The sequence below is a fragment of the Gallus gallus genome, chromosome 5 (genome assembly GCF_016699485.2).
Source record: "Gallus gallus isolate bGalGal1 chromosome 5, bGalGal1.mat.broiler.GRCg7b, whole genome shotgun sequence".
Classification (NCBI taxonomy): Eukaryota; Metazoa; Chordata; class Aves; order Galliformes; family Phasianidae; genus Gallus; species Gallus gallus.
In genome coordinates this window covers 2,090,814-2,112,029 of record NC_052536.1, presented here as the reverse complement: position 1 = coordinate 2,112,029, position 21,216 = coordinate 2,090,814, and the positions used below count along the sequence as shown (strand labels likewise).

Here is a 21,216-nt window from a genome sequence, read left to right as displayed (position 1 = left end):
TGGCTTTATGGATTTATGACTCAGAACCAAAGTTCTGAGAATTTAATGCAACATACACAGGCCATCAACCTTGGAAAAAATCAAACAAATCCATACTCACCTCCCTCCCCCCCAAAAAAACCCACACTTTTTTTTCTTTCAGGCATTTGCAGCACTCACAGGAAGCAAATTATCTTGCATGCTTCTTCAGTAACAATTTTATCTTTCTGAAGAGATGGATTACAATGAGGAATGAGTGTTCGCAGAACTGTCTGCCTAAAAGCAGTTGACAGTCAAGCTGACAAATTATTATTTCTCTGAATGTGAGAGAGAGATGAACAAGGCAGAACACCAGTATGAAGATTTTTCTCTGAAACTGAAGAAAGTCAAGACTGAACCCAGTACTTGGCTTCCCTTATTTAGTAATCTTAGCATACTAAGAGAAAGTCAAGAGAGTTCAAGTTCTCTCTTGAGCACAGCTGTAACTTGCCAGCTTGCTCTTTTAACTGAATGCCAAATGTAATTCAGTTATGGAGATGAATATTACACACTTAAGTCACAGTTAAATCATTACTGTTTACAGGTAAGGAAGGTACTGAGTACCTTCCAAAATAGTAACCGTGGATTCACCAAGTAGAGTGTTGCTACTTCATTTGCCTATTTTTTGTTATTGCCGTGAAAGTAATTTTCTTCCTATACAAGGTCTGATCAGGGTGATTGAAAATGTCCTTGGAGGACTTCTTTAGTAGCATTTGTAGTGCACTCTGTTCTGCTGTAACAGCAATGCTGCTGGTGCTAGTTGGACAACTAATTCAGTGCTGGTTCGGGGGTGTGCACATACTCCAAGGTTCTTCCTTCTGGAAACAGTGAAGCACAGGCACAGGTTGCTCAGACAGGTGGTAGATGCCACGGCCCTGCAGACACCCAAGGTCAGGCTGGATGGGGCTCTGAGTACCCGATGGAGACGTGGGCGTCCCTGTTCATTGCAGGGGAGCTGAGCTAGATGGCCTTTAAGGGTTCCTTCCAACCCAAACGATTCCATCATTCTATGATGCTCAAGACTCCAACGACGCCATTACAAGATGAGATTTGGACTGTAATTGCTACTTAGGATAATATTCCAAAATCTAAATACAATCAGACACAAGACATGAGGTTCCAGAGAAGGAAAAATACAATTTCCTCAAAAGAAACAAGCATGAAAACTGCAGGCATTACCATTACTAGAAGCGATGCATGCATAACAAGGAGATTTGAGTCTAAAGGGCACTCTGCCAAGTTACTGCAAGAAGACACGACTAGAATACAATATTGATCCATCTGTGTAAGTGCAGTGACTTTGTTTAGGGTACTGAATTAGCTGCCAGACTAAGCCAATGATTTGACTCTAGCAGACTACAACAATTTGCTCAGTTTTCACCAGTCATATCCACCACCACTCTGCTGGAAAATTCTGCGTTACAGAGCTCAGAGCTACAAACTCAAGGTAATGAGTGCTGTCAGGTCATTAACTTACTGAATGGACACAAAGTCGGTAAATGTCATTGAAAAAATGACATAGACCATGCAGCACAGTACTTGGTATTTGCATTTCCAGTGCACTGCCATAGACACAGTTTCTTTGCAACAGTTATAAAAATATATAATGTCCCTGAAATATATCATGTCCCTGCCTTCAAATATGCTGTACGATTCTTGAAATTAAATTTAAATCGTGTATTTTAAGCACCTCTGACAGCAGTGGAGGAAAGCAAAACAAATGGAGCTATTTACCATATGAAAACATTGAAGAAATCTTCAGTGGCCATTTTCCTTCCTGTAAAGCTACTCATCAAAATGTCTTGTTTTTGGATTAATTTTCTACTCCCCCTTGTCTGTGTCTGGCAAAAAATGAGAAAGCCTGTTTTGCCACTGCCGGTTCTTCCTGAAGCTATTTGTTGTGTGTAGTGCATACCTCCAGGACATCAAGTTGCAACCTCATCTCTAGTAAGGAAGGATTACCCCTTTACAGCATTCAAGAACCAAGTATCTTCCTGCTGAAAGGATACTCCCTAAAGCAGAGCAAGTTTTCAGACATCCCAACCCACCAACACTATTTAGGCCCCACCACATGGTGACCTTTCCTGGTCCTTGACTGTCACATCAGGCTGAGCAGTTCAGTGCAACAGAGGCTCAAAGTAAAATGAAAGACTTACACGTGAAATTAAATCCCTGTTTATAACTGACATTTCTACATGTTTCCAACTGTCCACATACCACCAGTATTTCCCCACTAACCCATGTCCCTCAGTACAAATGATATTACAGTATTTCGCAAGGACGCAGTTACAACTTATGATCTGGTTTCGAGGCTGAGAAATCACTACGTTTAACTGAAATCAGACAATAGTAAATCTTAAAAGATGTCACAACAGCAGCAAAAAAAATTATTTCAAAGTTGTGAATACTATAAAGCAATGGGGCTTGTGGAGTCACTTGTATGAAGGAAGAATTATCAGGGGAATAAAGAAGAGGCAAGTGGTACCGCACTCAGCTATCATAGCATTTTCTTGTGAGAGGGATGGTTAGGACAATGATAGGGCCAATATGTTAAGTAAGAGAAAAACATTAAACATAGTATGAGGATCGACAGAATCAAAGAGAAAGCCTGTTCACACTGTTTAGAACAACTTTACTATCTGAATTTCTACGAACTGTCAAATGTAATGCTGCCAAAGAGCAAAGCTACTGTTATTTACTTATAACAGTAAATAAAACCAATTAACTGTTTTTTTCTACATCACACGACGGAGGAGAACTGAATTTGAATGACAATACAAACAATACAATACAAAGAACGTCCAGGCAAATATTCCTGCTTCTTAGATTTCAGGAGTAGTGAATTTCACAAACTAAAGACCTGGCAGGGGAATCTCTCTGTATGACAAGTTACCTAGAAAAACACAGCGGATGCTGAAAGCTTAGAAATGATCTGTCTGTACTGGAGTCGACTTAAACAATTTTTTTTTAATCTCATTTCTGTTTTTGAAATACTGTCAGTGCTCTGTTCCTTATTATAGTCCCAAAGAGGCTGATCAAGAGTATGTGAAATTACTAAAATGATTCCCATTAATTTAAATTAGATTGGGATTGAAATCCAAGCAAGATTTTCACCAGGTACTAACAGAAGCCAGCTCTAATGGGGGGAATGAGTTTCCCTTTCAAAGCATGTTTTAACTAAGTGTATTCTGGGGAGAAGTCAAACCTGCACACTAAGACTTCATGGCTGTAGTATTTAACCAGTTTTTACCCAACTTTTTATCATTCTTATTACAGATAAGTGTGTATGTGAGAAATGATCAGTCATCCATAATATAACTGGCATGCATGTTTTTATGTACTGTCTACCATGAGTATGATATCCTGTACCCAGTGTAATCACAATAAAAATTTACTAGCCTCAATCACACAGAAACTAAAAACTGACTTGGAGAATGGATCATTCAATTTAAAAGTGGGTGAGAAGAGTAAACATGAAGGAAAAGCTCTGCAAGGAGCTGTGTTTGCAGAGTCACTCAGCACTGCGAGATAATCTCACATCTCGAGTTTCATAGAAAATCCAACTTCCCCTGAATAAAACCACCATTCAGAAAAACCAAGGATGCAAAAATTTCAAGCACTTACCTTTTTCATTGCAACTTGTGGGTGCTGGAAAAAGAACTCCAGGCTTGGACTTGTCATAATTGTTAAAGCTCTGGCTGCGGCGATTGTTGGTACTGATAGAACCACGAGTTTTTGTCTCACTGCCTGCAGTGGACACCCTCGTGGTCGGACCTGGGAGCCTGACAAAAGAATTACAGTAAGATTAGATACATGAAAAAGCACTCTGAGAAAGAAACTATGGAATACCATGCGTAAGATGAAAAGGATCAATATCACAAGCATATACGTTTAAGGTATTTGTCCTCATGAGAGAACAAATGGAAAAATCATCTGAGATGAAAGGTAAACCACAAACAAGCTACAATCTGAATTGCTTTATATTAAAAAAAGAAAAAAAAAAGGAAAAAAAATAAAGAAAGAAGATTGTTAATCAGATACTCTAACAACTTTCCATGTGAGGTTTCAGCTCAAAAAAACTTCAGGATGCAGTTTGAAATTCCTGTCTAAGCTGACTAATGGCAGATTTGGCAAACAGTAGACTTGTTTCTAATGGACTCAACAGAGAATACACTGAGCTGCCTCCCTCCTCTCAGTAAGGTGATATAATCAGACCATCTCTATATATCTTTTTCTTGTTCCATTAATGGTCACTTGCCATAAACCTTGTGAATCAAAAATAGTTGCACAAAATTCAGGGCAGTAATAGTACCAGTGTAAGGTTAACACTAAACGAGACACTACTGCTCTTAAACCAGATTGTTGAGCAGAGATACGCTTATTTTGGAAGTAACATGGGGAAGCACATTACATCTGTGCTCAGTGGCCTGCCCAGCAAAACATTAACTGGCTTTAATTTGAGCCCATTAAATCGCACAAAATTTAAGTCCCCACTCTTAGGGCAACCACATCAGTGAGCAGGTCTAAGTTTCTGCTTTAAATGGAAAGAGGATGGCAGCAAGCTGTTTCAGGGATGGATTTTCCCGCATTTCCTTAATGTAGCCCATATCGACAAGATTTATATGTTTGCCTAGAAAAAAAAGGTAGTTAGGATTCTGGGATTAGCAGACAGGGCAGGATACTTGTTTCACATTTTTCAGGCAAAAAGGAAGGGGTAAAATTTTCTAAAAGTCTGACAATTGGGAAAGCCATAGGCATTGCATCTCAAAACGACCTGTGTGCTTGAGTTCTTCAAAGTCAGTGTTAATATACACAGCTTGTGGGTCTGCACTGTGTTTTGTGTGCTCACAAGAACATACTTCTATGTTCCAAGTAGATGCAACATTGAAAATAGAAAGGCTTGCTGGTTTCTCAATATCCATTCTTAAGGGAGTTAGGAGAACAACTTGTTTTAAAAAGCAACACCATCACGTTATAGACTAACAGACAGGACCAGTTCATGGCATATAAAGAAGCACTGAAAGGGTCGTCTTTGTGCTCTCTTTGTATTTTCTGTAAGGTAGAATCTCCCTAAAACCGTTCTGTATGAAATACAAAAGTCAATTTAACTTAAACAACATGTGCTGATAGTAGGCTGCAATGAAGAAGTCCCAGTTGTCAGAGCGAGGAGATGCAGCAGACCAAATCCCTGCTGTGCCTAAGGGGGGGGGGGAGGGTGGGAGAGGGGAAAGGAAGCCAGGAAGGAGACTGGCAGAGCAAACTTAACTGGCTTCTCAGAATCCAGTGAAGAAATAGGAAATAGGAAAAGAAACACGGAGGAAAAGAACAGAAATGTCAGCAGCTGCATGCACATGCTTTCAAAGCTCAAAATGGGATAAAACATAAGGGCATCATTCAAATACGAAGCAAAAAAAAAAAATCATTTACAAACTGAAAGCACCACAAACCTGGCACAGCGCATCATGGTTCTGAGGTTTATTTGGCTGAAGACTTTAGGACAAACCCTCCATTTAGCCAGAAGGAGCAGCCTCTTCCAACACTGGGGGGTGCTAGGAAGTTGTACTTGGCTGTACAAGGTGCAGCACGGTGCCATGGAGAACACCCCAGGGATGCTCCATTCTGCACACAGACCACATGGAAGGAGCAGCGGTGGGGAAGGGAAGGAGCAACCTCGTCACGGCTGCCAGGCTCTTCCTGAACACTTGGAAGGCAGTTCATTAAGAGTTTGTGCTGCTGAGTAGGAATTGAGCTACGAACACACAAGATATCTCAGCTTTAGCTTTTCAGAAAGCTACAAAACACTGTGGGCAGGGCCAAGCAGGGCAGCAAGGCCTGCGTGCTGGCAGAGCCTGTGCCAGGCACCCACACAGGTTTTGCAAATCTGTCATATTTTAAAGGAAGTAAAGCTGCCTGAACTGTATGAGCACTCAACAAGTGGCAAGTTGGTCAGACAATAGTGTCAATGCCATTAAAAACACATGGAGAATGAGCAACATGAGAGCTAACAACAACTCTTGAAGAAGGTATCATTTCTCTCACATTTTTCTCTGTAGAAACTGACTGCTTTTAGCACATATTTCTGGAGTTTGGCCAAGACATTTCACAGCAACATCTGTGAAATCCAAAGCAAAATCTAGGTGCAGGGTGATGTTTCCAGCCTCTTGCTGCTAGAGAAAGGTACTGAGCCCAGGCCATAACTGCAACCCAGAAAGAAGCACAGTATGACAGAATGGTTTGGGTGGGAAGGGACCTTAGAGATCGTCTGGTTATAACCCCACTGCTATAGACAGGGACACTCTACTGATGTGCCAGGGAAGCACTAGCTTGACATTAGCTATTTCAGTAATGCAGAGCTACATGCAGCTCACACAGATGGGTGCAGGAGGGAGAGAACTCCCAGAACCATGTTTTGTTCTCAGAAACAAAAGCTTGTAAGGGTAAGAAAATAGAATCATTTTCTTGCAGGTCTAAATGCATTCCACGCTTTGAAAAACAGAAAGAAGTTAAAACTGGCCCAACACTTCCATGTCTCAGCTGCTGGTAAAATGCCTAGTTACAAACGAGGAGGCAAACATTTTCAGCATGAACCCAAGCATGCATCCAGGAATACTGCAAAAGGACTACTCATGCTCTGCAGAAGATGAAGAAATGCTAACCTAGAAGACTTTTTCTGACCAAGAGTGAATCGGATGATTTTGCTTTGAGATGAGTCCCTGGGAGATGCACTGTATGACAGGAAAGAAAAAGTGGAAGATATCATTGAGCAACAACTTTCTTTTTAAAGCCACTGAACTTAGTTACCAGTTGCAGGGAGGAGGGAGTTTATGCTCTTTGCCTAAGTATAATTTCAGGTCAAAACTGTTTAAATGTGAAATCAATTGATTTTTATAGAATATGATATAAGATGTATATAAGAAGTATAGATGCAATTTTGCATGCCAGCGCACATTTTTAACTCTTCAGCTTCTCAATTTTTTATTCTATATTATTTTCTTCAGAATCTGAGCACTTTCAGTTTATAATATACTACATATATTATGATATTTCACACCTTCATGTTAAATATTTTTAAATTTCTTGAAACTCAGCACAAGCCATACAATGGACTGAAAGTACCAAAGCCATATTGAAATAATCCCATGCTTCTTGTCATGTTTTTTAACACAAAAGTCACAAAAATACATTCAAATGCATCCTCGTTTTATAATGACTAATTCCTCTACAAGCTTATACATGCTGTAACTACATTATGCTTTTCAATTATGCAAATAATTGTTTCCACTTAAAATGAGCATGGTTCATTAAGAAAAACATAGGAAAAACTCAAGAAAAACCTGAACAAGTTCTGAGTAGCATATCTCTTGGAAGACCTCACTTAATCTGCCTATATCCCTCACAAAGCAGCATGTAAGCTAGTGTTCATCTTAGTGAGTTATTTTAACACAAATCAGCCTTAACTTAATTTGTGATGGTTTGAAACAAATAAGCCTTCACCGGTAACTCTGCAAACATGACTTCAGCCTTTCATCCTGACCACTAAATCCCACTAAGATGCTCACTCTATTAACAGGGGTCAGATAAGCAGACGGCTGCAATTGTAATCACAGTCCTACTGCCTTCATAAGTGGCTTTTATTTTAACCTGCAAAGAGCTCCATTAGGACTGAAAACATTTAAGGCACAAAGACTCCCTCACTTCTGATCTAGGAGAGCCAGCAAACACCAACAGTGACATTTTTTTTCACGTAAGCCAGCAACTTATTTTTGATCATTAAGCCTAGATTTGATTTTGAATGTCACCAGCTGTGATGAGTTCTATTTCTTTTACCACAGTTAGAACCTAATATAATTTCTTAGTGAGGAATAATATTCTTGTAAATGGAGAACTCTAAGTTGGCCTTCATGTGTCCAAAGTATGCTCTCTGACAGCAATAACATAACATGCTTTGAGAGTGGAAAGAAATAGAAATGAATAACTAGAAGAATGCCCTTAGAAAACACTGGTCTCCCTGGTATTCTACAGTCATTGAACCGAGTATTTCTAACACAGAGAACATACTTAAGCATGTGTTTTGATTTCCAGAGGTGTGAAGTCAACTGCTACCCAGCATTCCCCTTCCAACACACACCTCATTCTGGAGAACTAAAGAAAGCAGTTTCTTTGGCTTTTGAAGGCCTTTAAGAAGAAAAACAAGAAAACAATGAAAAGACCAACTTAAAAAGAAATTTCCCCACCTTGACTGCATTTCTGGTTGTGCTTTGAATGGATGCTGTGCAGCTTGCTGAGGCTGTTGGCACTGAGTTTGGAGCGAAGCTGGGACTTGCTGCTGCTGCTGCGGCCCAGCCTGGCCCTGAGATGGAGGCCCTGTGTGCTGGGACACGGAGGGAGCTGGCTGGGACAGATGGTGCTGTGGTGGCTGTTTCTGTGGCTGCTGCTGCTGTTGCTTGTATCGAGACAAACTGAAGAAAAGGCCCAAGATGGCCTTTAGATTCCCATTCCGGATTTCTGTAAGGCAATATACAAAAGTCACTCATCAGCCACCAGCAGTTGTTTCTTTCTGGCAGAGCAGTGGGTTGGCCACTGTGCCCTTCATAATGCTGTCGGGACTCCGTTCCTCTAGGATATGACATACTTCTGCAAACCTCATCAGCACTGCTTCTGACTACCAGCGAGTCAAATCTTCAAATAAATAACTGCTTTCTCCCCTGCAGTGATAGCAACGGATGTCGGTCATTTCTGCTGCTTTCTGCATGCTAGCACCACTGTGCTTAAAAAGTTAATTCCTTTAAATAGTTCCTTTTAAGTAACTAAAACAAACTAACCAACCAACCAAAAAACACCACAACAAATGTATTAACATCACACCTTAAATGATTTCATAGTCTTAAATTTGCACGAGGAGGTGAAACCAATCAATTACCATACTGCATTGTATCATTTCTGGAATACCAGGCTAACTGTTTCCATAAAGATCTGGTGCAACTTACATGTTAGAAAATACTGTTACTGTGAATTGTGTAAGTAAATAAAAATCACTGCTACCATCAGCTGGACTTTTGCCTTCACTGCACAGACCACTTGAGTAAGCAATAATACATGGAACACTGCAAGACGGATGAGAAGGATGTGCAAGCCAGAAGCCAAGCATAAAGGCAAGGCTTAGCATTTAGACTTCTGTTCCCAGTTATGAATGAAGGCCTGCTTCAACTTGTACTGGGCCCTGCTCTATCCTTTATTCCCTCTTCCAGCCAATTTTCTTCTCATCTTTTCTATGTAACAAGCTTCTGTTCATAACCCTGACCCCTTTACCCAGCAAATATCTAGCTCTCATCTTAAGAATTTGCTCCACTTTCTATCCTAGCTTCCAGCTTTGGCCTCCTTGCCTTCTTAAATCTCAACCTACTTTTCCTTCCTAGCAGCTAATCTCATTTGCTTGCTTCCTTCATTTTGTTCTGGCCCATATTGATCTTCCTGGCCACTCTTCACTGTTTTCCACATGGTCCTGGTCATTACCCAGACCCAGGGTATTTCCCTTCCCTCCTCTCTGACTTGATTTCTCCTCCCTGCAGCCCAGTACCTCCACCAGCACTCTGCCACCACTACCCCATTCTCTTGTTTACTTGAATATCAGTCCTAGGGCCTGTGAGATGCAATTCCCTGCCTTCTTTAGTTTTCTTGGCCAAATTAGTCTCTTCCTGGGCAGTGGGATCCCAATGAATGCTGCTTCCTTCCTCTGCTCACAGTCTGCTCCTACCCCTGTGCAGTGTCAAGCCCCAAGCCTGACTCCTCCTATCGGCACTGACATGAGGCACTTTGCTTAGTCTAATCCTCCTGTGTTTGGCTAGGGAGGACGTGGCATGGAAGGAGACAATAAAGCAAAATAGACACAAAAGGCAGCAAAACACAGTAAAAAGGATCTTATCTTCAGTAAAGAACTCAGTTTACTGATGGAACTGTCAGGAAAGTACCACTTAATCATGAGGCCAGAGTATAACTAAACAGACCCAGCAGCACCGGGAAGCTTAACTGCACAAACCTAGGTCAGGAGATAAAAGAAACTCAAACGAGCCTACATGTGTAGACTTAGCAAAACTCCATGCAACTGGAAACAGGGTGCTGATTTCACTGTGAAGTGAGGGGTGACTAAAACAACTTCACCTAAAACCCATGCCTTTCTGTGGCCGTGCATCAGAAGAGAAACCTGCTTTTGGCATGTTCAACGTGGCAAAAAACAATAATCAGAGGAAAACCACATTTAATGAGTCTCAAAAGCTTTTAAGTAGCATATTTCAAACCAGACTTTTAAAGGCAGCTCTCTTATCTCGATGACCGACTGAGGGAATTCACCTGGCAGCTTGCCCCTGCCCTTTGCACTAAAAGAGAACTTCAGCCTCACTGTGCCCTGTGGTCCGGATCTGCTTCCTGCCTCCCATTTTGAAGAGAATCCATACAAATCCACCCTTTGAAAACTTCCACGCTGTCTTATGTATATGTTTTTCATGCCTAGAGACAGTGAACGTGAGCACTTTGCACAAGCCACTGATGGTTGGCCACTGAGGAGTTCTGCAGTCCCCACCAACCTGTCTTCATTGACAGGTGAGACACGATGGTCTGCTCTATTTCCACAACACCCCACAAACAAAAATTCTGCACAGAACACAAGCCAGAGATGCTAAATAAATAACTTGTCAGCCCAAAGGAATCTTAGTAATACACAGGCTTGGTGTGGTAGAACCAAAATCTGGCAACATGTAAGTGCCCTGTTGGGTATGTATCAAATAGCACTGTGGGGTGTTTGTGCTGTGGAAACAAAAATCCCAGCTGGAATGGGCTGCCCAGGGATTGAGTCACCATCCCTGGAAGTGTTCAAGAAGCATCTAGATGTGGTACTAAGGGTTTAGTGGGGAAATACTGGTGGTAGGCAGATGGTCAGACTAGATGCTCTTGGAGGTCTTTTCCAACCATGGTGAGTCTATGATTCCAGAAAGGAACTAAAATGGATTTACTGCAATACTGCAGAATGCATACACCGAAATCCATATACCTACAAAAATATGAATTTAATTTCAGAGGCAAAAGCCTAAGTTCAATAGCGGTAGTTCCAAAGTCTAGCAAGCTGTTTTCTTTCATTGCTTTATGGTTTCATGATCTGCTCAGCTGATGGTTATCCAGCTAGTCTGCTACCCAGAGGAGGTGCAGCCTCTAGCTGTGAATTCAGTTTGAGTTTCTACTGCACATTTATGTTCTTCATAATCTTCAAAATCTTGTCAGTGAGGAAACTGTGTGTGAAGGACTGCAAGCTTAGCTGAGCAGCAGCAGTTCCAGGAGCCTCAAACCCAGCTGTGTGCAGGAACAAAAAAAGAAAAGAAAAGCAGCAGTAAGGGGAGGAAAGGACCCTGCAGCATCTCTGTATTTCATTTTAGCAGCTAGGAATAAAGATTTTAGAATGTAAAATCTTTGCAAAGGGAATGCCTTTCTGGATCCATGCTACTGGGGCAGAGGGTCTACCACTAGCATACTGAGGTCATCATCAGAGATTGCACCTTCACTGCCTAAATCCATAAACACACTATGCCTGTGTCACACCAGAAGGGTATTACACATGAAGCATGTTTCAACACGTAGGAGTCAACTTCCCTCCATACTAACACTGCAATGTTGAAAAATGCATTTTCTAAGGCAACTCAGGAGAAGTGTCAATGTTTATTTCCATTTGGAATCAATCACCATCTTTTACTCCCTCCTGGACGAGGATACGCTGGTGGGGTAAGCACAAGCATTTACAGTTGACCTAGCAGGTCTTGGCAACTTGTGCAGAAACAATAGCTCGCTTGGTTACAGAACGCTTAATTTTAAGTGATTCTGTGTTCCCTAATTCCATTCCCTCCTTCTTTCTCAGCACAGCTGAGAAGGGACTCTCCAAATTTTCTTGCTAAATTCCAGTCTTTTAACTTCATTTCATAAAAAGTGATCCTTCTCTCTCCTCTCTTCAGACATCATTCTTTTCCTTCAGCATTAGTGGTAGAGCCAGTAAATGTTCTCATTCTTATGTTGGCAGCAAACATCACTGGTCTCTTCCCAGCTTCCATACAATTTAATATGTTAATTCCTAGAACGAGGAAAATGTGTGAGAAGAAAGACAGAAAGACAAAGACAGAAAGAAAGAGAAAATCAACAGAAGCTACAGGATAACCAACATCCTGCTGAGTCTGACTTGTGATTTGGCAGGACAGCAACGAACATTAAACACGTTGTCTGCTCCCCAGTGTGAATGCTACGCTACCAGCTTAGCACGCTGACAGCTTTCTCATCAACTCATCTTCTAGATAATGTGAAATATGTAACATTTTTACCCCACTTACCACTTACCAAGATTAAAACTCGCTTTTACTATGGAGTCAAAGCTGCATTTTGTTTAATCATTTCCTGAGAAGTTCTAGCTCACACCTCTTTTCTTGACTTGAGAATTCGGACTGGAACAGAACTATCTCAGCACAGAATGCAGGAAGTGCTTGGACTGACCACACCACAGCTTCTCTTGGGAGGAAAAGATTTGTTGTGGGTGTTCTAATCAGCCAGCTCTTCTACTAGCTATGATAGGTTAGAGTAACATATACCAAATAGCTGCTACTTTGCCTTCTACGCTTACAAACCATCACAAACTTTGTGAAATGATATTTAAAATACACATGTTGAAGTGGCTGGTAGAATCTCACAGACCAAGATAATGTAGGGTTGTCATTTAAAGGACAGCAAGGAATTCTTTAAGCTATTTTCCAAATTGCCAAAATGTAATTTTTAGCTATAATTTCAAGAACTGGTAAAAAAAAAAAAAAGAAAAGAAAAGAAAGAAAGGAAAGAAAAAGAAAAAAGGATTTCATTTTCTTGTATTTTTAATACATTTTACAAGTATTAAAAAAAAAAAAAAAGACATACATTTAAGACTTCTGTAAATGATGGTTTCACCATTAAGTTCATCCACAGTGGTAATCTGGTTGTACATTTTATAAAAAGCATTGACCGTCAGTAAGGGAAACCTGGGTTCAGAGAAGACTTGGAATCACAGTCAGAAAGCATATAGCTCAGATAAATAAAGAAGGCTCAGATTCAGAAAGAGAATGTACTCAAGAGAAAATAGCACTAAACTAATGAGAATAATATTAAATCTAAATTAAGTATGAACAGTATTTTCAGCTGCTTGAAAGTCCATTTTGTGAAACAAATGTGGAAGCAGCTGTTTGTCAGCACAAAAATTACTATTAAAATGTTTTGATATGAGCAGCACTAATATTAAATACATACACCAACTACCAAACATTTACATTTTCAGGGGGGCAAAAAAGTGACATAATCTAGGTGTTCCTGCTCCAGCAGGGGGACTGGACTAGACGATCTTTTGAGTCCTTTCCAATCACATTCTGTGATTCTGCAATTATTTAGGAATCAATAAACTTTACTCCACAAGGGGAATTCCTTCCCTTGGCATTCAGCAAATGCAAAATGCTCACCTTGCCTCTAGTCCTTAACCCCACATGCGTGAGCGCTCATGGGCACTGACAACAGGAGAGCCAAGGCCAAGCGAGGGAGGATTCTCTCTTCCAACCAAGAAGAACCTCTGCTCTTTTCAAAACTCTGTACATGATCTATAAGACTATCTATTATTCATCCATTTTTCATTCCATTTCTAAAGGAGAAAAGCTGTGTTATAGTTGTGACTGTATAAGCATACACAAAGTTCACAGGCAGAAGACTTCAGACCATCTAGAAAAATTGAAGATACATCCATGGTTTGGGGCACAGAAATTCTTTCTTGCCTCTGCATATGAATCGTTGCCTATTTTTCCATTTACACTAACTATTCTAACAAGATACATTAGCTTGCCTACTGACCTGGGTCCAGATGAGATGTGATTCATTTTCTTCCTATCAGTTCCCGGTACTGTGCTATGGACTGGTGACCAAACCATCCCTTCTGCTGTTGCTGAGCAGCACCTGCAGAGCGTCAAGGCTCTCTTTTCTCAACCTCAAAGAGGCTGGAGGTAGAGAAGCTGGGAGGGGACATAGCTGACCCCAGATGACAAAAGGGAGATTCCTTGGGTAACATCATGCTCAGCAACAAAACACAGGATGGAGGGGTGCTGGAGGTGCACCCAGGAGGAGGTGTCATACATACACTGAAAGCTGGCTGAACTACCAAACCCACCTGCTTTTGCAGCATACTTAAACACAAACAGAGGCGAAAGCTGGTGATGAGAATTAGGGAAACGTGTTGGATCTTTTACTGAGACAGCGGTTAAACAGCTTCTGAGCCACCAGGCACCATACATACTGACATACATCATGTACTGATAGGGAAAAATATCACACAAACACAGTCATTTGCTGGTTTTGGAAAACTATGGTGGTCTTTATAAGCAAAGCGATTCACTCAAGGTCAATACCTTTTTTGTTCGGCTCAAAACATTTGTTGTGGGTTTTATTTTGTTGTTGGTTTGGAAACAAACTTCTAAACATCTCAATCAAAGGTAACTAAATAGCTGAAGAATGAATAACTTCTCTCTCAACAGACAAACAATCCCCCAGTTTTAAATATACATAAGATCTATGCTCTAATCAGTACACCAATTATAGAACTTAGATGAAAAACCCTCTGCTTTTTAATAGACATACACAAAGACATTATTGAATTAGAATAATTATTTTTACAAGTCAGTGGAGATGAGATGTGTATTTTACTTACCTTTCATACTGAGATGGGGGGGAAAAAAAGGAGTAAAAACCTTGAATATCCATATTTAATCCTCCATTCCATGGCACGTGTGGACTACAGTCACAAGCAGCAATTTCAGTTTGTTATTTAAAATGAAATTTTAAACCAGGGATTGACTCACCTTCTGCTGACAGCCCCTGTATGTTAATCCCCTTAGCAGCCAGGAAACTCAGGCATGCATCTATGTTTTCAATCTATTCACGAACAACAACAACAAAAAAAGGAGACACAAAAGAATATGCATTGTAATAATTGTTTATGTTAATTTCCCGCCACCCTTTATTGCACTCAGTCCCCGTGTCACACAAAAAAGTCCCTTTGCTCATGTTGTGGAAACTATAACAATATGATGTCTCCTATGTCACTAAGGTCCTGCACTGATGGAGCATTACTCAGCTCCGGACTGTTTGTACATGAATGAAGCGCAATATTTAATGCTCTAATCACGAAAGATGATCACTATACGTCTCATTAAAGGGGCAAGGATCTTATGCTAAGATTTTTAACCTACAATAATTGTAATGAATGTGAAACTGAAAATAAACACAGAAGCCACATTTGCTTGAGAAGGCAGATTGCCACTTGCTCTTAGGTTGACAGCTGGCAAAAGTTTCCAGCCACAAAAGCAGTCAAATATAAAAACTGTAACTGGAAACCCCAAGTGGAATCCAAAAAATATTTACCCACTGCATTCTCTGCAGGTCAGAAATGACAGGCAACCCTGCTCACTCACTGTGGGGTATATCCTGCCCTTGAGAGAGATGGTACAACTAACAGCACTGAATTGCATGGGATAAAGTGGATTTTGATCAGACAGTATCTGCACAACGGTTCTGCACTTTAGTGACTACAATTGCTACATACAGACTGGATGATATCCAACTGACAAAGTGAATACCAGGAAGGTTGGAAAGTTGGGTGTTTTTCCCCTGTATCTCAGTATCACTGCAGAAATCTAGCGTTACCTTCATAATCAGTTTCCCACCAAGCCCTGTTGTAGCATCAAACAACACTGAGAAATGCCAGCCCCCCCACACCAAAGCACTTCAATCAGAAACCTAATTCTGGGCACCTATAAAACTCACACATGCAAAAAAAAAAAAAAAAAAGAAAAAGAAAGGAAAAAAAAAAAACAACAAAGCCAACAAAAAAGCCCCAACAACATTTTAGAAAACATCACCTAGTGCATGTGAAGTTTCACATGAGTGTGTCAGATAACAGCAATGCATAATTTTTGCCAAGCAAGTATTCTTTTGCCCTGAAGTTTTGAGACATATAAAGGGATGGGAAAAACAAGGCTGGCGTACTTGGGAGGCTGAACTCCCAGCACCTGATCTGCACTTTCTGTCCTACCCTAAGTAATAATAAAATAAATAAACAAAAAGTACAAGGGAAGCTGTCAGAAAATCTCCAGGGTAGTTTCACTTATTGCTTCTAACAATAAAAACATTCTGTTCTATCAGGGCAAGAAGAAGTTATTGGCACTACATAACTGGGATTTCAACAGTTCTATAAACGGTGATGTAATGAGGTTGGTAGAAGTTTGGAATATACTTTGGAAATGGACTGCCAAAACCAGACATATACCAGGTAAGAGACTGCCTGTAACGTTCAGATCTGAAAGTTTATGGCAGGGTGTAGGTCCAAAGGTTCATTTACCCACAGTTTGGCATGCGCCAGCAGTCCAACTGTTTTAGTTTCCTTCCTCCATGCTCAACCACCCTTTCAGGTTTTCAATGCAGCTCTTTCATTGAGGTGACTTGGGACTGGAAAGCCAAAGTCCACCATTTCAAAACTAAATGCCACACAAAGACATCCATCTTCCCACCCATTTCCATCTCCTGTACCTAAGAAAACTTCAGCCTTTATTGCTCCAAGAGCACTTCTAGTCTTCCACAACCCTGGGTAGATTTCTCCTCTTCCAGCAGGGAGATTTATTCAGGTAAGTAAGTAATGATAAGCAAAATCTTTATAAGAAAATAAACTATGGAGATAAGATCTTGTACAGATGTGTAGCATTACACCTATAAGGAATTCACAAAAAAGAAAAACAGAACTGAAAGATAAAGAAACAGCAATGATTCCATTAACATTTATGCAATATTATCTGTGATGCTGACACATGGCAGAATGACAGCAATGCAATTAACAGAATTTGAAGGAGAAAATAGAGCTCAGTAAGGAACATAAATGTGGGGAAATTCAAGAAAATGAAATGCAGAATGCAGGTCTATAGCTGAAATGATTAAGGTTTAGTGTTGGTAGAAATTCAGGGTGCTTCCCACGCAATGGCTGTTGTCTGACACAGAAACAACCTGTGACTGTCATCCAGCTGCAGTGGAAAAGGGCTCCCAATGCACTTGGCACTCTGGAGTCTCAGAAGAGGAAAAAGAACCCAACGGGGCCATCAAGGCAGCCATCTCCTGCATCCCGGAGCTGCCCAGAATGAAAACAGCGATGTTCGGATGCAAAATCTGTAAGGAAGCTGAAATCTTAATACGTCAAGAAGCTTATGGTGTAAATAGTTCTTTATGACCAGTAGCCTGAGTGAAGAACCCTTAACTTGGTCTATCACCTCACCTTAAGCATTAGTGCAAAAGGAGGAGGAAAATCAGGAATGGATGTCAGCCCCTGGCTGGAAAAATGGGATTTAAAAATTAGAAGACACATATTTACTGATTTCTAAATACTTTATAAAAGGATATCCCCTTGTGCATCGTTGTTCTCATTCCCAGCAGACCTGCACACACCCCATTCATTCCTAGTTTCTACACATACAGCACTTCAGTATGCACAAATTTAACAACTTCATTCATTTAATTCATAGTGTGCTATTACTTTCCTGGGCACATGACTCAGTTTTCCCTCTATTTTCAAATGTACCTTACAGTGATTGTGAACTTCTGGCAATGCTGGCCACAACACCCACAGATGTTTTTGTGCTTGTAATATAATACCATTTTCTACTTCTATTCTTGTCAGTGCTAGAAAGAAAGGGAGCTAGGAAACATGCCCTGGCCTGTATAAACAAAACAGAGCACACCAGAAACAAACAAATACCCTCATTCTGTAGCATGTAAATGGATACCCTGCGTGGCACTGCTTTATGTTGAACACTGATGGTACTAAAAAGAGACTTGGATATGCAAAGTGTCTACACCTAAAGCAGTATGTTCAAGCCTGTCAAGTCAAACAGACCAGAGTAAATCCCAAACAGTACTGCCCTTCTGACAGATACAAATGTTCTTCTGCAACAAAAATCAGAATTAAGCTTCTTGTAAGTTGGAGCCATGGGAAGTTTCTCATATCATGATGCAAGACCTCTACTCCCTGCTTTTACAGTGATAGATGTGGGATTTTCATGAGTTTACCCCAAAATACCAGTACTTACATCGAATCCAGTACTTTGCATTTAACTCTCACCTCCATGTTATGTATATTAGTTCTCAGAGGAAGAAAATGAAGATTGATTCATGTGAAATGTTTGAAAGTTTCTGAAACTCTTATGCAGTATTACAGCAGACTTCACATGCAGCACAGAAACAAGCGAAGAGTCCAACATGAGCTGATGTCAGCAAGCTGTTTCTGAATGAAAAACAAATACCTTGCCCGTATTTTCAGATTGAGCATGTATGCCTAATACTTTTTACATCACAAAGTGTACGAAGAGTCTTAACGTCTTGCATTGTTTCCTAAACATAGTTCTTCGCAAAATGGCCTGGAATATTACATAAAACAATATATATAAACTACATACAACAGATTCTCAATCATGACAAGTGGGATCAGAGATCAGGAGGAAGACTGAGGGAACTGGGCTTGTTTGGCCTGGAAAAGAGAAGGCTCTGGGGAGACTTCATTGTGGTCTTCCAGTACTTGAAGGGAGCGTATAAACAGGAGGGGGAACAGCTGTTGATGAGGGTGGATAGTGATTGGACAAGGGGGAATGGTTTTAAACTGAGACAGGGGAGGTTTAGGTTGGATATTAGGAGGAAGTTTTTCACACAGAGGGTGGTGACGCACTGGAACAGGTTGCCCAAGGAGGTTGTGGATGCCCCATCCCTGGAGGCATTCAAGTCTAGTGGTTGGCAACCCCACCCATGGCGGGGGGAGGGGGGGGGTTAAACTAAATGATCTTTGAGGTCCTTTTCAACCCAGGCCATTCTATGATTCTATGACACTTGTGCTCCCTCCTGCCTTGCACTTGGATCTGGAACTGTATCTCCTAGAGAAATCCTCCAGCTTGTCCTAATGGGGACAGGCTGCCAAGGAGGGTGGTGGGGTCACTGTCCCTGGAGGTGTTCAACTAATGTGTAGATGTAGCACTGAGAGATGTGGTTAGTGGGCATGGTGGGGATGGGTTGGAGTTGAACTTGGTGATCTTTTTCAACTTTTATGATTCCACGAGCTGATCTGAATGTAATGCTTCATTATTATCTTTTTTTTTTTTTTTTAACATTGGCCCACAACATCAGAGGCAGCTGTTGGCAGTATGGCAGTAGAGGTTGAACCTTCCCACCAATATCCCATTACGTTTTGTTGCCATATGACAGATGGCAGCAGAGGAGCAGTCTGACATAACGGCATCTGACACGGAAGTGCATATGAAGCAAAGGTGTGTCATTCAATTCCTCCATGCAGAAAAAATGGCACCACTGACATTCATCAATGCCTGATGAGCATTTATGGAGACCAAATAGTGAATGTGAGCACGGGGAGGCAGTGGGCAGAGCATTTCAGCAGCGGTGACAGTGACAGTAGGTCACCTTTGCTGGTGGAGATTTTTACAAGCATGGCATGAAGGCTCTTGTTCATTGCTGGTGAAAATGCATAGCTAATGGTGGTGACTGCGTTGAAAGAATACTGTTTTATAGCTGTTAATTTGCTCTGTCAAATAATGTTGCACTGTTTGTAACTGTTGTAATTTCAATGGAAATAAATAAGCGGTATTACTTTTGGAGAAACCTATGTACATAAAAAGCATCCTAATTAAAGCAAAAGTATAAGATATTCTAGATACATATTACCTTCAACTGACCAAAATAACCATTCTCACACAGTTACAGTATATAAGTAATGGCTGAAAATCTAAAATTCGTGACAAGGCAAACAGAAAAAGTTTATTTCTCTAAGCTGTATAAACCCCTGTAAAAGCTATGATCTGTTTCCAGTACTCAAGAGGAAAGTGCTTACTACTACATATTCCATCAAAAGAAGCAAAGATCTAAGCACCAGAAGAAACCGCCATACAAACAGCTTTAACTTTTGTATTATAAACTTGACAAATTTGTCACTTTCTTGCTAGCTATTAAGTTCCACTGTACTGTTCTTAAACAGTGGACACCAGGGTTTCTGTTGAAAAACCAAAGCAACAGTGCACAGCTCAAACCAGAACAGAGCTATGTAAAAAGGAGCAGATCAACTTGGGGTACTCTGATTTTACTTACATTTTATAAAACTGCAACATTTTCTTCACAGCCAGAGTTCAGAAAACGAATTAAGAGTTTCTCAAAAAGGAGGAGAATGGGAGAAATTTTATTTCTGCATATCCTCAGACTTGTAAAGATATTTTTTTCCCTCCTTTCCTGGGATGGGATAAAACCCTTGTGACCCTACCGTGCCTGTTTCACTGATAGCAATACACAAGTGGTAACATAACAGTAAAAAAAGAGAGAGAAGGAAAGAGCACCACATGAAGTTCCAAGCAGGGAACAAATGCCTCCCCTATAGAGGAAAAAATGAGAAGAAACTCGGGAAGGTGAGAGCAAATGCTCTAGGAGCTAAACATTCCTGGCACACTTGGCCACATATCTCCTCCAGCAGCCCATGGAGTGAGGCTGGTGTCTGCTCCAGCTGACCCCGGCCCTTCCAACCAACATGAGGGTCAGGGTCTGGAGATACCCGTTTGTCACTACAGCAACATTCAGCTTGTAAACACGTGCTGACCATAAGGCAAAGCTCACTGATTAAAGCTGGGGAAGACGGAACAGCAGGCACCAAAATTCCCCGTATTGCATTTCTCGGGTCAATGCTGGACAAGTCTAACTTGAAAATATACAGCTATATTTAACCACTGTGATGCCTGTCCAAAACTCCCACAGCAGGAATTTGCAGAGGGAAAAAATGCTTGTGATGCTTCTGATCCTTCCCACAGATCCTCAGTCCAGACTGGGGGGCACACTGAGGAGGGATATGAACACATCAGTTTTAGCAAATGAATTAAAACTTCCCGCACTGCTCACTTTAGAAGCAGGGGCTCTGCCAGGCTGACGGGCTCCTATTCTTTAACTTTGGGTGTCCAGAACAGCTCATTTTCAGAATATAAGTAATCAGTCAAATACCGAAATAGCAGTCTCCTCACAAAGTGAACAAACTGAAAACAAGGGCTTTCATCTTGACTTTCACAAAGTCCATGTCCTTGCAGTACA

The 21,216-nt window shown here is 40.9% G+C and overlaps 1 protein-coding gene across 15 annotated transcripts in view; it reads right to left on the bottom strand.

The window, feature by feature from the left end:
- Nucleotides 1-21,216, bottom strand: part of NAV2 (neuron navigator 2) — a 306,190-nt gene that overhangs the window by 112,205 nt on the left and 172,769 nt on the right. For 10 of the 15 annotated variants that reach the window (XM_015286245.4, XM_046942189.1, XM_004941317.5 and 7 more), the window contains 4 exons: nt 14,910-14,982; nt 8,253-8,523; nt 6,675-6,743; nt 3,643-3,800 (listed from right to left, as the gene is read on the bottom strand). In XM_015286245.4, coding sequence (XP_015141731.1) covers nt 3,643-3,800; nt 6,675-6,743; nt 8,253-8,523; nt 14,910-14,982 — 571 coding nt within the window. The remainder of the gene's footprint in view (nt 1-3,642; nt 3,801-6,674; nt 6,744-8,252; nt 8,524-14,909; nt 14,983-21,216) is intronic. The other 5 variants (XM_015286247.4, XM_015286248.4, XM_420909.8 and 2 more) reach the window with 1 other exon arrangement.